The sequence below is a fragment of the Falco peregrinus genome, chromosome 5 (assembly GCF_023634155.1).
Source record: "Falco peregrinus isolate bFalPer1 chromosome 5, bFalPer1.pri, whole genome shotgun sequence".
In the NCBI taxonomy this organism is placed as follows: Eukaryota; Metazoa; Chordata; class Aves; order Falconiformes; family Falconidae; genus Falco; species Falco peregrinus.
The window spans coordinates 57152661-57165556 of NC_073725.1; the positions used below are offsets into that span (position 1 = coordinate 57152661).

At 38.8% G+C, this 12896-nt stretch overlaps 1 protein-coding gene across 4 annotated transcripts in view; it reads right to left on the reverse strand.

Moving 5' to 3' along the window:
- The window catches only part of GALNT11 (polypeptide N-acetylgalactosaminyltransferase 11), a 56603-nt gene that overhangs the window by 12179 nt on the left and 31528 nt on the right, over nucleotides 1–12896 (reverse strand). For 3 of the 4 annotated variants that reach the window (XM_055803586.1, XM_055803585.1, XM_027791735.2), the window contains exons 6-10: nucleotides 12040–12289; nucleotides 9039–9156; nucleotides 7044–7196; nucleotides 4293–4511; nucleotides 934–1038 (exon numbers count right to left, since the gene is read on the reverse strand). In XM_055803586.1, coding sequence (XP_055659561.1) covers nucleotides 934–1038; nucleotides 4293–4511; nucleotides 7044–7196; nucleotides 9039–9156; nucleotides 12040–12289 — 845 coding nt within the window. The remainder of the gene's footprint in view (nucleotides 1–933; nucleotides 1039–4292; nucleotides 4512–7043; nucleotides 7197–9038; nucleotides 9157–12039; nucleotides 12290–12896) is intronic. The other variant, XM_055803587.1, reaches the window with a different exon arrangement.

Genomic DNA, 12896 nt, shown 5'->3' on the forward strand with positions numbered 1-12896 from the left:
AGTTGACAAAGCACAAAACATTTTGTTTGGGAATATCACACACCCTCCTGCTCCTACTACTGCAGTTTCCATATCCTGAAAACTACTGCCCATTTCATAAAGTATTAGTTAGTCTAGCACAACCCACCTTTGGTAAGGCTATGCTGCATTACATCCCATGCTCCATTTATTTTGTGTCTTTGATTACTTTTGTCTTTAGATGCGATCTAGTTTTTAGACTTGGGTCCCATGGACTCCTAAATCATAACGTTCTAAATGTAGTTCTTAGCTAGGCAAAAGTCTTTACGGCATTAGGTGAAGATCTCTCTACCCTGGAGATTGTTTATCCAAGTCTTGAATTTCTGATGCCTTTAGGAACAGAAGTGGAATAGCAAAGGCTTCATGTAGCAATATAAAAACTCTCACTAGTTTGTCACATTGATCCCCAATTAATCCCCAGATTAGCAATTCACCTGTCACCAAAGAAATTTTTTAAGTTTCTTAGAATTCCCTCTATTTAACGATAATGACTCATTCACCCCAAATTACAGCCACTCCAGCAACTGAGGACTAGTTGTACAGTACACAAAGAACAGCAACCCAAGAAAAGGCTGCCTCAAATCCCAGCACGAGGAACCGACTGAATGAGCTTCTACAAAATCTGAAATGTCAATCAGTGGATTCTGTACCTGTCAGGAGCCACTTAAGGATAGTCTTCAGCCACATACAGAGACTCGTGCCATAAAGATTGATTATAATATCCAACACTCAGCACTAGTAGGTACAGAGCAGTAAACTCCACAGTCTCCTCAGCCAGCCTCGTGGTTTGAACAATACTCTGAAATCAGCCTGCTTGCTGATGAGATGTTATACTAGGGCATTTTGCCAGCAGGAACACATATTAGCAATTTTGAAGATGTGCGTCGCTATTTAGTATAACTGGGAATATCATACCTGGTTTTGATCGTTGTAGTCACATTCCCGAACCACTACCAGGCCTCCTTTCTGACTTGGGTGGCCCTGGGCAACCAGGCATTTGTTGGTTTGAAGGTGATACAACTAAGAAAGGAAAAGTTTGATGGACAGAGTGAACAACAAACATCACATACCAAAGGGAACATACAGTAACGCTTTGGAAGCCCTAGAACTCAGTGTGCTCCCCAAAAAACCCCACCCAAACAAACCTCAACAAAAAAATCCCCTTCTTTCCTTTTAAAATGCCATTTTGTTTTTCAGATAATTTGGAGAAAAAGTAGCATTAAGTAGTTCCATTTTGCTTTCTAATTACATCAAGATTTCCCTCTTTATGGTACAAGTGCAGTACACAATCTGGCTCAGCACGTGCTGCCCATACTGTCAAGTTTCTTTCCCTTTTCACTCTCCATGAAAGTCTCAGGTCTCAGATACTCGCTAGCCCAGGAATATCAACTGTAGTGTATAAACTACATTTGACTACAATTTAGCTTAAACATAGATCTCCTCCTACAGCCTCTGTTCATCAAGCAGGACAACCTCTTTGGGAAAAGAGAAGGCATTACTTAAATATCAACAACTGCAGACACTTTAGGTTGTTTGCAAATTGATTTTCAAGAGCATTTAGGTAACTGGAAAGCCAGAGTTATCAGTTATTTTACCAACACCCAAATACTCATTCCAATTAAAATTTGGAGTAATGTTGTATTCAGGTCAGGAGCCTGTCCTGTGATGCAAAACTGTAAGCATCTACCATCACAGCAACAAGAAGGTTCTCAGCAGGTTAGCATCCTCTCTCCTGGTTTGGGCAATGATGCCCACCCCTAACAGTCTTCCAAGAGGTTTTTCGCAGAGTCTAAAGATTGGTTGTCCTATTCCAACAGTCAAGAATCATCAAGATCTTGATATATCCCCACAGAGTTACTCAGCGAGACAAAACACTTCTATTCTGGCTTTAAATTACATGCATGCCCTGAACTAACTGGTGGCCAGCAGAAGACTTCTTTTCAGCCTGATTGTTTTTCTTCCCCTGATGCGGTGCGGATCAGGTTATTTAGGCAGCAGGTGCTTCCTGCACATCAAGAACTGTGCCACGTGCAGCCAAGGGTACAAAGGAGAAAGGCAATTACGCCAGCACAGGCACAACGCTGTGAGGAAGGGACAGCAGAGAAGGGCCCTGCTCTCTACCAAGTGCACTGGAATGCATTTGACACTCACTGGGTGTCTGCATGTGTGGGAGATGGCAAGGCCCCAGAACTGGCATCCACATTGAAAATAATTATTTCCAATCTGGAGCGGAATGAAGAGGGGGAAAAAAGGGAATTTGCTGTTCTGAACTCAAGGCCCAGCTGATTAATTAGCTAGCAGCATTTTATTATGAAGACATACATAGCTGTCTCAGCATTTGTATCAATTCTACAGATTTTTAGAAACCAAAAGACACTTCCAGCAATAAAAAGAACGAACTGCTCCATCACACGACAGCAAAAATTAGACAGCACAAATACCAGATAATATTCTTCACTAAACACCATTTCTGGAAATAGCTGCCCCAAGGCACATCAACAGCCTCCTCAATTGCACCATGTTTCTCCTGTTCCCTACACACATCTGAAACAAATTACACAAAACCTTCTAAGTAACATTTCCTCTCACCCTAGAGACTTCTAGGACAGATCTTATTTTCATCATTCCTCACTCAACAGAAGGCTTTCAAACCATACAGCTACATGAGTTTGATATGATTTTTGTCCTTGTTTTTATTGGCCATGATGATCAGCATTTGATAACACTGTGAAGAATGTCCCCATTTGTGATCATTACAGTTCTTCCCAGCTGTCAAACCAGCACTTATCTCTGGCCCAATTAGTTTTTCAGAATAAGCTGGGATTGTGAGTGATTCATCCCAAATCCTAAAGAGTCTGGCACGCAGTGGTGACATTGGCTGATCATTCTGTTCCTTGTAGGCATCTGGAAACAGTTTATACAATCATCAGAGCCAAACCTGACTCTCCCATACAATGCTGGGTATAATTCTTGAACCCCAGAGAACCAAGAAACCACGTGTTTGTATGTCTTGTCTCCCCCTTTTTAAAAGGTGCATAAAGTTTTTTTCCAAATTAAACGATGGGGAATTATTGCTAGGAAGATTTCCCCCTAAGTGTTGTTAAGGAACTCAGATCCCTCAAGTAGCCTCCCCCACATCAGCAATTCCTTAGTTAAACTTCTGTCTGGATGAAAGCAGATTAAATGTAAGGGCAGGGGGGAGGTCTGACATGGGGAATAACAGCATTTAACAACTAGAGGAATTGGCCCATTGTATCAGTTTTATTCAGGGAAACTACGCATGTTTGCCCTAATAAATAACTTCAGAGCTTGGCTGGGATACAAAAAATATTGCACAAATTGTAATTCCCAGACAGCTGCTTCTAAGCAAAAATCTAACGATGTCAATAGGTTCTGCATCAACTCAGGTCCTCCAGCCTGTATCTATGTGCAGGGCCAGCAACTGTCAACAGCCACTGCAGCCTGTGTTACCTTGGGGAGAGGGCTATGGCACTATTTAATGCTTCCACTTATTAGAGCTAGAAGGGAATCTGCTAACCATAGTCTATGTGCACACGAAATTGTTTACTCAAAGATCTTCCCTTTCACAGAGAAGAACTTGAGAAAGCGGTCTTGGGTTTGAAGTTATCCATTTTTGGGGGGAAGCATAAGAAGCACATAGCAGACAAATTTGGCACTGGATAGAACAGCTACAACTGTCTGCTGGCTTTGCCTGCCTACAGACCCATAAACATAGGTGTCAGAGCTAAGGCATGAACTTAATCATCATTTCCTCCATGAATACACGTAAATAACTCTCTTCTACTTTGAAATAAAGAAGGAGCAAAACTCATTTTTGTTCATTATCTAACAGTCAAGATTAGAAAAACCATCATCAGTCTCAGATGCAAATGTTCATCTTTGCAGAAAATTATCCAGTAAAAGCAATGAGTTTGGAAACTAATTATATTTTACTCTTATCATAAACCAACAGAGCATGAATATTTCAGGCCAAAGTTCTCTCTATCCATATCCATCTTCAGATCAACAGCCATGAAAGTGCATTCTGAAGAAATCAGAACTTCGTAACTCAGAATTTTGAGGTAAAAAACCCTCTCATTTAGTAGTATCTAGAATGAAGATGACCTGAAATACAGGTCAGAGTGAAACTGATTTGCCTTTGTCTAAAGACACAAATATTGTTATTTTCAAGACAGCTTGTTGCAAAACTAAAACTATGCTTCATGGATTTAAAAAACCAGAATTCTATATATTTTTAAGAAAGTTATTCTTACCCTTCCACGCTGGATTATTTTTGGTCGTTTCTGTGCTCTATTAATAAAAACTGGCTGCGGAGCTTTAGCATTGGGTCCAGATATTTGCATCTCAGGATAGATATTATCTAAATACCACTTAAATGACTTGCAGTTCAATCTTTTTCTCAATTCTACACGGTCGGTAATATTTCCATAGTTCCTCATCCTTAGCTCAGGTCTCAAAGCAAAATACTGCTCCTGTATTTAAGAGAAACAGGTTGGGAAAAAGGGGAGAAGAATTTCAGATTATTGATTTCCAACTTTTTCCTGTTGGCAGAACTCCCAAAGTTTCAGTTCATTTTACTAGGGCTTTCAACAATTAAGTTTGAGACTGGCATGAGGAAATTCCAGTATTCAGAGTGCCTCAGGAGGCAAGATTTATCTTCCCTAACTCTAAGATAATCTTTCTAGACTGCTTTTTTTGAAGACGACACTTCTTGGGCACAAATCTGCTGACCTTTTTTTAGATGCCAACTTGAGGAAGAAACAAATCAGCCCTACACTCCATTGGCAATAAAGGCTAGTCATTAGGTCAGAAGCAGATGTACCTATCATTGTCATCCTCATCTGGCAGAGGTTTCTTTAAATTGATTGTTCAATTGACGGTTTTCATTGCTGGGGTGTTCAAGTATATTTTGCCTTTCACCAGGGGTAAAAAACCTCCATATCAGAATAGAACTACAAATAGGACTATCTTGTGAAGTTCAGTGGGATCATGCACTTATTCACATAAAGAATCAAAACTGCCACCTGGGCTTTCTGTGAAGCCCAGTTTTTCCAGTTCATCTGCATCATCTCCAGAAAGACTCCCACAATGGTAATTTTTCATGTTCTAATTTATGATTATACTCTGTATTGTACCTGGTTAGGCAAGGACAGATTAATCCACCTCAATCTTATGTGCTGTTCAACTCTAATGCAGAGACAATGAGGACAAAGAGAAATTCATGAATGTACAATGTGGCATGAATACTATTACCAAAACTACAAGAAAAATCCCCTTGTAGAGTCTTTAATTCCAGCTAGATTTACAGAGCTCATAGAAAAGGCATTGTATTTGCACATGAACTCATTTACTAGATATTATTTAGAAATCAGTTTTCAGGGCACTGAGCTATGGTATTTTGTTGGATTAATCTCTAGTAACATCTGGAATTTACTTCCCATAACATTGTTCTGACAGTTTTCAATTACCTACTGCTGTCTGATACTCAGATGACAGACAGCGTCAACTCAAGACAAATTACACATCTGTCCTTATCAAGATCTTTGAGCATTTGGATGCACTTGAATGTATCACTGCTATTTTAATAGCAGAGGAAGGGGAAGCACTAAGTACATTTGACTGTTGGACAGCTCTGAGGAAGTTTGGAAGGAGACTGGACATCACTATCAGAAATTGGTCTGCTTCAGGAAAGTAGAGCTGCTATCCCAATTGTCTCTTTCCTGGTTAAAGTTCAAATTTTAGTATCCTACCTTTTCTGCATTATTTATTTCCATTGTATACATGCTTACTACTTCTACATTTTGCTTCTGACTTATGAAAATTTTGCTGTTTCCTTTCCATTATATCAGTGTTTAATAAAACTGCATTTGTTCTTTGCTGCAAAAGAGATCCTTTAAGTCTTATCTTCATCCTATTCATCATATAATCACTTCAGCAAATTACACCGGCCCTAAATATTTGCGTTACACTTATAAAAACAAAAATATTTCCAGGCTTGCCTTCCATACGTAAATCTGTCATAAGGACAGTCTCTGGCAACTATCAGAGAATTAGATTAGAAACAGCTGGAAACATTCAGGACACAAATCTGTGATAAGAGACTGCTAGAATCAGCAGTTTAAGTTCTTGTTGGACAAAGCAGTATTAACTGGAAATTATAACAAAGAGTCAATTCCAAGCTTCAGAGAAAGCCATCATTAATCACAAAACAACTGTGCCAAGACACCAATAAAAAGGAAAGCAATAGATCAAATCTACCAATGCATTATGGAGAATAGAGATAAAAATTAATGACCCCTAATAGATTCCTCAAACTGACTGAACATCAAGATAAAGGATGGGGTTTGAAACATAAACCTCGAAAGAATATAAAATTAATAAAAAAAGTCTTTATAGAAATTGCAGAGACCACAGGAGGTGGCCACACAGCAAACTCTATGGCCTCACAAAGCAAAGCATCCTCAAATATCACAGAGATGAGGGCTTTGCAAAAACCTGATCAACATTCAAAAGTATCAGTACCAAGACCTGAAGACAAGGGAGGAATACACTTGCCCTTGAATCCAGAAGTCAATCCTGACTGATCTTCCAGGGCAAGACAAGCTAAGAATCAGACTGCTAATTAAAACAGAAAGCAAACAACCAACGAAATCCCATCTCACCAGCATGGAAACTACCTGAAGAGCTATAGCAATATATGGCTGCCATGTAATACTGATTTGGACACAAAGCAATGCAGAGTTTACAAGAACTCATTCATCTTTTCCTTCATTAGAAAGACAAAATCAAAACTCCTGCAGGCAGTAGAAGTAACAGCAAGGAGACGTGAGCACTCAAAAGCAACAACAATCCTACACAATTTAGGAATTTGTATCAAAATTAACATTAGGAAATCAGACTACAGAAAGATGACCTCATTAGAGGTGCTAAGGGACACCACTGCGATACAGTCCTTTGACAAGCCAATTAATAACCTTATTTCATGACCTAGAATTGTGTCTTACCTTGTATTCATCCATCCACACATGTGCCAGCCTCAGTGAGTTATGAGCCATAGTGTCCTGTCCCCCTGGTGAGCCATAGGGACGTCTTTTACGGAAAATATGCCCCACCCTGGAGCAGGGGATGATCAGAAGTCTGCCACCACACATCCAGATCTGTCCATACAAAAGCAGAACATACCTCATTGTACATGTACTGACAAGGCTCACTGCCTCCTCCCCTTCCTTGAGGGATTCTTAGGTAGGTTTATACTTGATGACAGGATTAGGTGTCAGCAAGTTGTCCTATGTGTTATTCTTTCTGACAAATCCATTATTAGATCCTCAGGTTAGAAAAGAACTATTTTTGCCATATCAAATTCTCCACATAAGAGGTCATGGCTTTCATGAAACAAATAGAAAATTTTCTAAAATTTTATGTTCTAATGACCTATTAGCAAACACTGAAATACATAGGCTGGAATTCAACTTGCAGATTAAGATATCTAAACTTATTTAGCTACATTAGAGTTACAGTCCGCACTTCCATGACAAATAATGAAGATCAGTCAGTATGAAGAGAGCCTGGAGAGCTTTTTCAACCAAGTATAAGCACCTATTTTGCACAGCTGTTTGTTTCTGTTAAGCGTATGGGAAATCAGAAATACTGTTCAGATTCAGATGGTACGTTCAGGTGCCTTAATCCAACTCCACTGCACCCCAGGTCGAGACTGCATTTACAGTCTACTTTCATTATTTTATTTTTTTTTCTTTTCTTTTTAAATTTCAGCTTCCAGCAAATTCTCATCATTGGCTCTTTGTAGGACTAACGTGTTCTCCAATCTCAGAAAAGGCTTCTCACATTAGCGGTTTATAATCAAGTAACTATAAAAACTCCTCCTGGATAAAAGACTAAACTTTACAACTCTCCCCCAGGGAGATGGGAGCTTTTAGATGTTATAAAGCTCTCCGAATATACTCTAGTTTTTCAAAGCTTACAATTGAAACTGTATATTACACAGTAACAACAATAATATCCTCACACTCCATACACCTCTACTCAGATACCTAATAATTATATATTATACTGAAAACTTGAAAGATTTTATTTATTCAAGTACACATCCCTTTAAAGTCACTCAATTTATGAAATGCCAGTTCTTATTTTTGAGCTCTAATCTTGATTTCTCTCATGACCAATTGGACAGACTTCGCTGAAGTTTTGGGAGTTGTGTGTTTGGTTTTGGGGTTATTTCTATGTTAACTTCACTTTTTAATCCCCTTTTTGTGTTTGTCATGACAGCATATCATTTTTAGGCAGATTCTTGTCAAACCCGTTGATGAATCCACTTTACAAAAGTGAAGAGGTAAACATGACATTGAGCACAAAAAGTTGTTTTTCTTTCAGTAGAATGACAGGGAAGGTAAGACAAAATACAGGAAAAGCCCAATGAAGTATCACTCTCAAATCTCTGGATTATGACTTTCTCATTTTTCCAACCAAGCTGGCTCCTCTACATTACTCTTAATTCAGTTACACAAAAAAAAAAAAAGGTACATTTCCAGGCTCTCAAAAAGGAGACTGAAATATCTGAAAAGCCCAATACATGTCTAAGGAAATACAGCAACGTTGATAATAAGTAAGCTAATTTTGAGTCACACATTTTCTTAACCAACTTATGAAATTCATTAGACACTACTTATAAACTCACTTCATGCATTTGTACGATTCTTCTTTTCTTACGTCTTTCTACAGGTATCATGAAATGTTCCATGGAAAAAAGAAAAAGGAACAAACATTTAACTACAGAGCTCAAAATTCTCTTTAATATTCCCATTAAAGCTTAACTTGAAGATTACTGTAAAGGCAGTAACTGGACACTGAAAGCATCCTTCCTGGGAACAAAAATGTCAATTTCTGTGTGCAAATAACTATTCCAGTGCTAAAGAAACCACACAGGGCAGAGAAGCAGCCAGACACCAAGGTTCATACTCCAATACACAGAAAAACTAGATTACCCGAAAAGATATTTCCAGATTTTCTCCTCCCCAGATGTCCATGCCACTATCATACTGTCCAAGTTCATTAAAGTAGTCACGATCCATGGCAAACAGGCCTCCAGCCATAGTAGGTGACCTAAAAAGGCACATTGAAAGAAGTTAATTTTCTTTTAAAGAAAAAAACCAAGTAATTTTAGCTGAATCTGCTAGTGCCAAAGCTTGACTTTAGACAGACATAACACACACTAGAAATCATCAGATCACACTTTTAGTCTCAAAACGTTTTCAAAAGCCCATCTGTAAGTGGTATTTGTGTCCTTTCATAATTCCAATACCTATAAACAACATTTCACTGCACATCGTAAACTTGAGGAAAAGGCATAGGTCAGGGAAAGAGGAAAAAAGGGACTGTGTCTCTACTAAAAAAAAAAATAAAAAAAATAGTACTTAAAAACTTGTGCAAGTCCATCAAGCTTTCTACGGTGAAACTTAGGAGCTGCCTTTAATTAGATCTGTCTTTACCAGAAGCTATTTACCCTACAGTTACAAACGTGTACGTTGCACACAATGTGCTCTTCCACCCCTTAAATGGGCAAATTATACAGACCAGGCTTGACTGAACTGCAGAAAGAGCAGAAACCAGAACACACATTACTTTGCCATATTAAATTAGATCAAGAAACAAGGACCAAATTCAAATTATACAAGTCAGGAGGCTGGTAAAAGAAACACTACTCTGTCTCACAGAATTTAAATACCAGGAGCAGCTTCGTTTCATCACTGATGTCAATAAACTGATTGCTGCAAGTCATTTACAGTTTCTATATTCACAGATGTTCTCTTCAGCATTTCCAAATTTTTCAACTTGCCTGTGTTACTAGAACAGTGTCCTATTTTGTAAAAATCCATATGTGATCCCTATTGTCCAGGCTCTAGATTGAATTGCTAGTGTATCACAAAGTTATAATATAGGATGCCCTTCAGGAGTATTAAAAAATAAATAATAATTTTTAAAAAAGTAAACCCACTACATATGATGGTTGGAACACACAGTGGGCTGGGAACAGGCTTTTTTCTCATCCTTTTTTAATAAAAACCTGTGATGAAACCAAGCCTAAGCCTGGATTTCCTTGCTTGTTCTCACATAATTTTCTGCTACAGCTTCTGTCACTTTAAAACCTGGCTTGAAAGGTTGCTCTCAGTTTTTCCATCCCTGACACCAAAATATTTCATTATGAAGGTCTCTAAAACATAAAATGTAAGACTTTCCATTTGATGGAAAGCCATTTTCAAAAGTTAATTGCCAATCTAGCTTCTTTCTCAAAGCAGGCAGTGACCTCTAAGTAGCAAAAGTCACTCTCATATGAATAAAATGTAAACTTTTTATATGATTAGACTCCTTGTAACTATAAAGTTAGTTCTGTCTTTTCAATGTGAGTTTTTTCCTAAAAGTGAGTTGAAGGAATGCAACAGTGTTGAACACAGCAAGACTTAACATTCAGGCATTCCCCTGACTAACCGCGAGAACAATTCTTAACAGAATCAGGATTTTAAGACATTCTAAGCTGGTTCCCCATTCAGATTTTCCCAGTCTGTCCTTTGCCTTCTACCTTCAGAAGCTGCCACACTGACACTTTCCAAACAAGCCAAACGGTTAAGTAACTTAAGAAGTTTCCTGGCTTCTCAGACCAAATCTTGGGATTGGTAGATGTGGAAACACTAACTGCAGAGCTGTCAGGCAACAGCAGAGAACTTTGCACTGGAGCTGCTTGCATCAGCCTAAAAACGCTCTTCATTTACAGTCCAAGAAAAGAGAATCAAAGAGAGATGAGACTGCCCAATTTCTGATTCACTTTCCAAGTCTTATAGAAGTACCACATCATCTGCAAGGAGTCAGTTTGTATAAAAGGTAGAGTTCTTCCACCTTAGAAACCTGAATTCTGTACTAAGATTGATACCTACAACTAGAAAACGCACAATCAGCTTCTTGCCATTGCTCTGCTAGCACTGGCCCTTCTCATGAAGGGACAACTTCTATTCTCATGTCCAAAGCATATGTGTCTGCTACTAGCAAAGAAAAAAAAAAAGTGTTTACTGACATCATTTTATAACAGTTCCGTGTCCAGCAGAAACCAAATATTGCTAGTTCTGTCCAGGCACGACAGCCATGAATGGTTAAAAGATTAAGGAACGTAACTTCCAAGTCCTAGTGTTAAGCTTTACCAAGACTTTTGTTTCAGAATGATTCTCAAAAGACTGCAAAAACAATACAGGCAGGCTTCAAACAGACATTTTTAGGCATTTGCCACATTGTGCAAAGAGACAAGTCATATTTTAAAGATGGTTTTCACATCCATGTGTGTTCGTTTAGGAAGCATTATGCCAAAATAACTGCTTGTCTGATGAGAAATATAGATTAAATTCTGAAGCAAAAAAAATGTTGAAATCGGAAATTACCATATGTTCTGATGTTCTCTCCCATCACCTAGGAGACCACCTTCCTATTACCACAAAAATTTATTTTCCCAATCTAGCAATTCTTTAGCATTTCATCACAGAAATTATAAAGCCTGTATCAGTGGGCTATGCAGGCTATTACTAGCACAAAGACAGTTATCAACATCATCACTAAGACCGACACACATCGACACACTGGAAACAACCATCAATGCATATAGCTCAGAAGTGAAATTATTGAAGAGATTTAATACAGGATAGTGTTAAGTTCCTTAAGACTTTTGCCTCTAGCAAAAGCTGCTGTTATATAAGCATTCTCTAGAAGTGTGCTTTCTTGAAGTAATAAGATGTATCTAAATCATGATTAAATATGAAAAATTAAACTGAAATAGGTAATAGTAACCAAAACTATTTCTAAGTAAAATAAACAAGCCAGCTATTTGACAGGTTAGGCACCTGCTTCTAAAACTGCACAGCCAGAGAACACTCCATAACGCTTAAGAAGTGCCCCTGATCATCTGTATGTTACACAGAGCTTCACACCATGTGGGAGGAACCTTACTTGATTGGAGCAGTGGCTCCCTCGGGTCCTTCCAGTTCTGACAAAGGAACAAGATCCCACTTAAAGTGCAGGCCCCAGTTAAACCCTCCACGCACAACCGGGGAAGAGCTGTAGGTAAGCGTGTCAGCACTGATTATGTCAATCACAGGGCACACCACAGTCCTGCGATCTTCTCTGATGGGAGTCAGTAGAGGTTGTAACCACATCTCGTTCACCTCACAGTGACTGTCCAGGAATACCAGCACTTTCCCTACAGAGGCCAAAGCACACAAAACACAAAGATCCATGGTAACGTGAAACACACAAACACATATGCAATTATATCAGCAGCAGAGTATCAGCAGCATCCTCACCACCCTGTGCAACAGAGGGGAAAACACCATCTGCACTCGGAAGCGCTAACAAACCAGAGACTCCACAGGGATTAGTTCAGTCACAAAGGCAGAAGGTAGAGCCTGACTATTCACATTTAGTTATGAATCGCTCAAGTGGGCTGTTATTTGGATTTCTTTACAGTCATCAATTTTCTATGGAGATTCAGCAGAGCTACTGTACTTTAAATGAAATGTCACCAGACCAGCACTCTAAAAGTCAGGAGGTACATTGGTTCTAATGCAGAGCAGCTCCCACACCCAAGTTAGGCTACAGAGACCGCCAAAGATGACAGATATTCAGCCAGATGAATTATCCCCATGACAAAACTGATTTTGTCCGCTAACTGTAATTGCTTTGGGCTCACTTCGTATTACACTTCAGCATCCATCCAGTTATTGTTGCAGCTAGAATCTATGGATTTTAAACCAAGTCATTCTGATGAATTAATCTGCATACATCCATGACACAGGCCACAACATTTC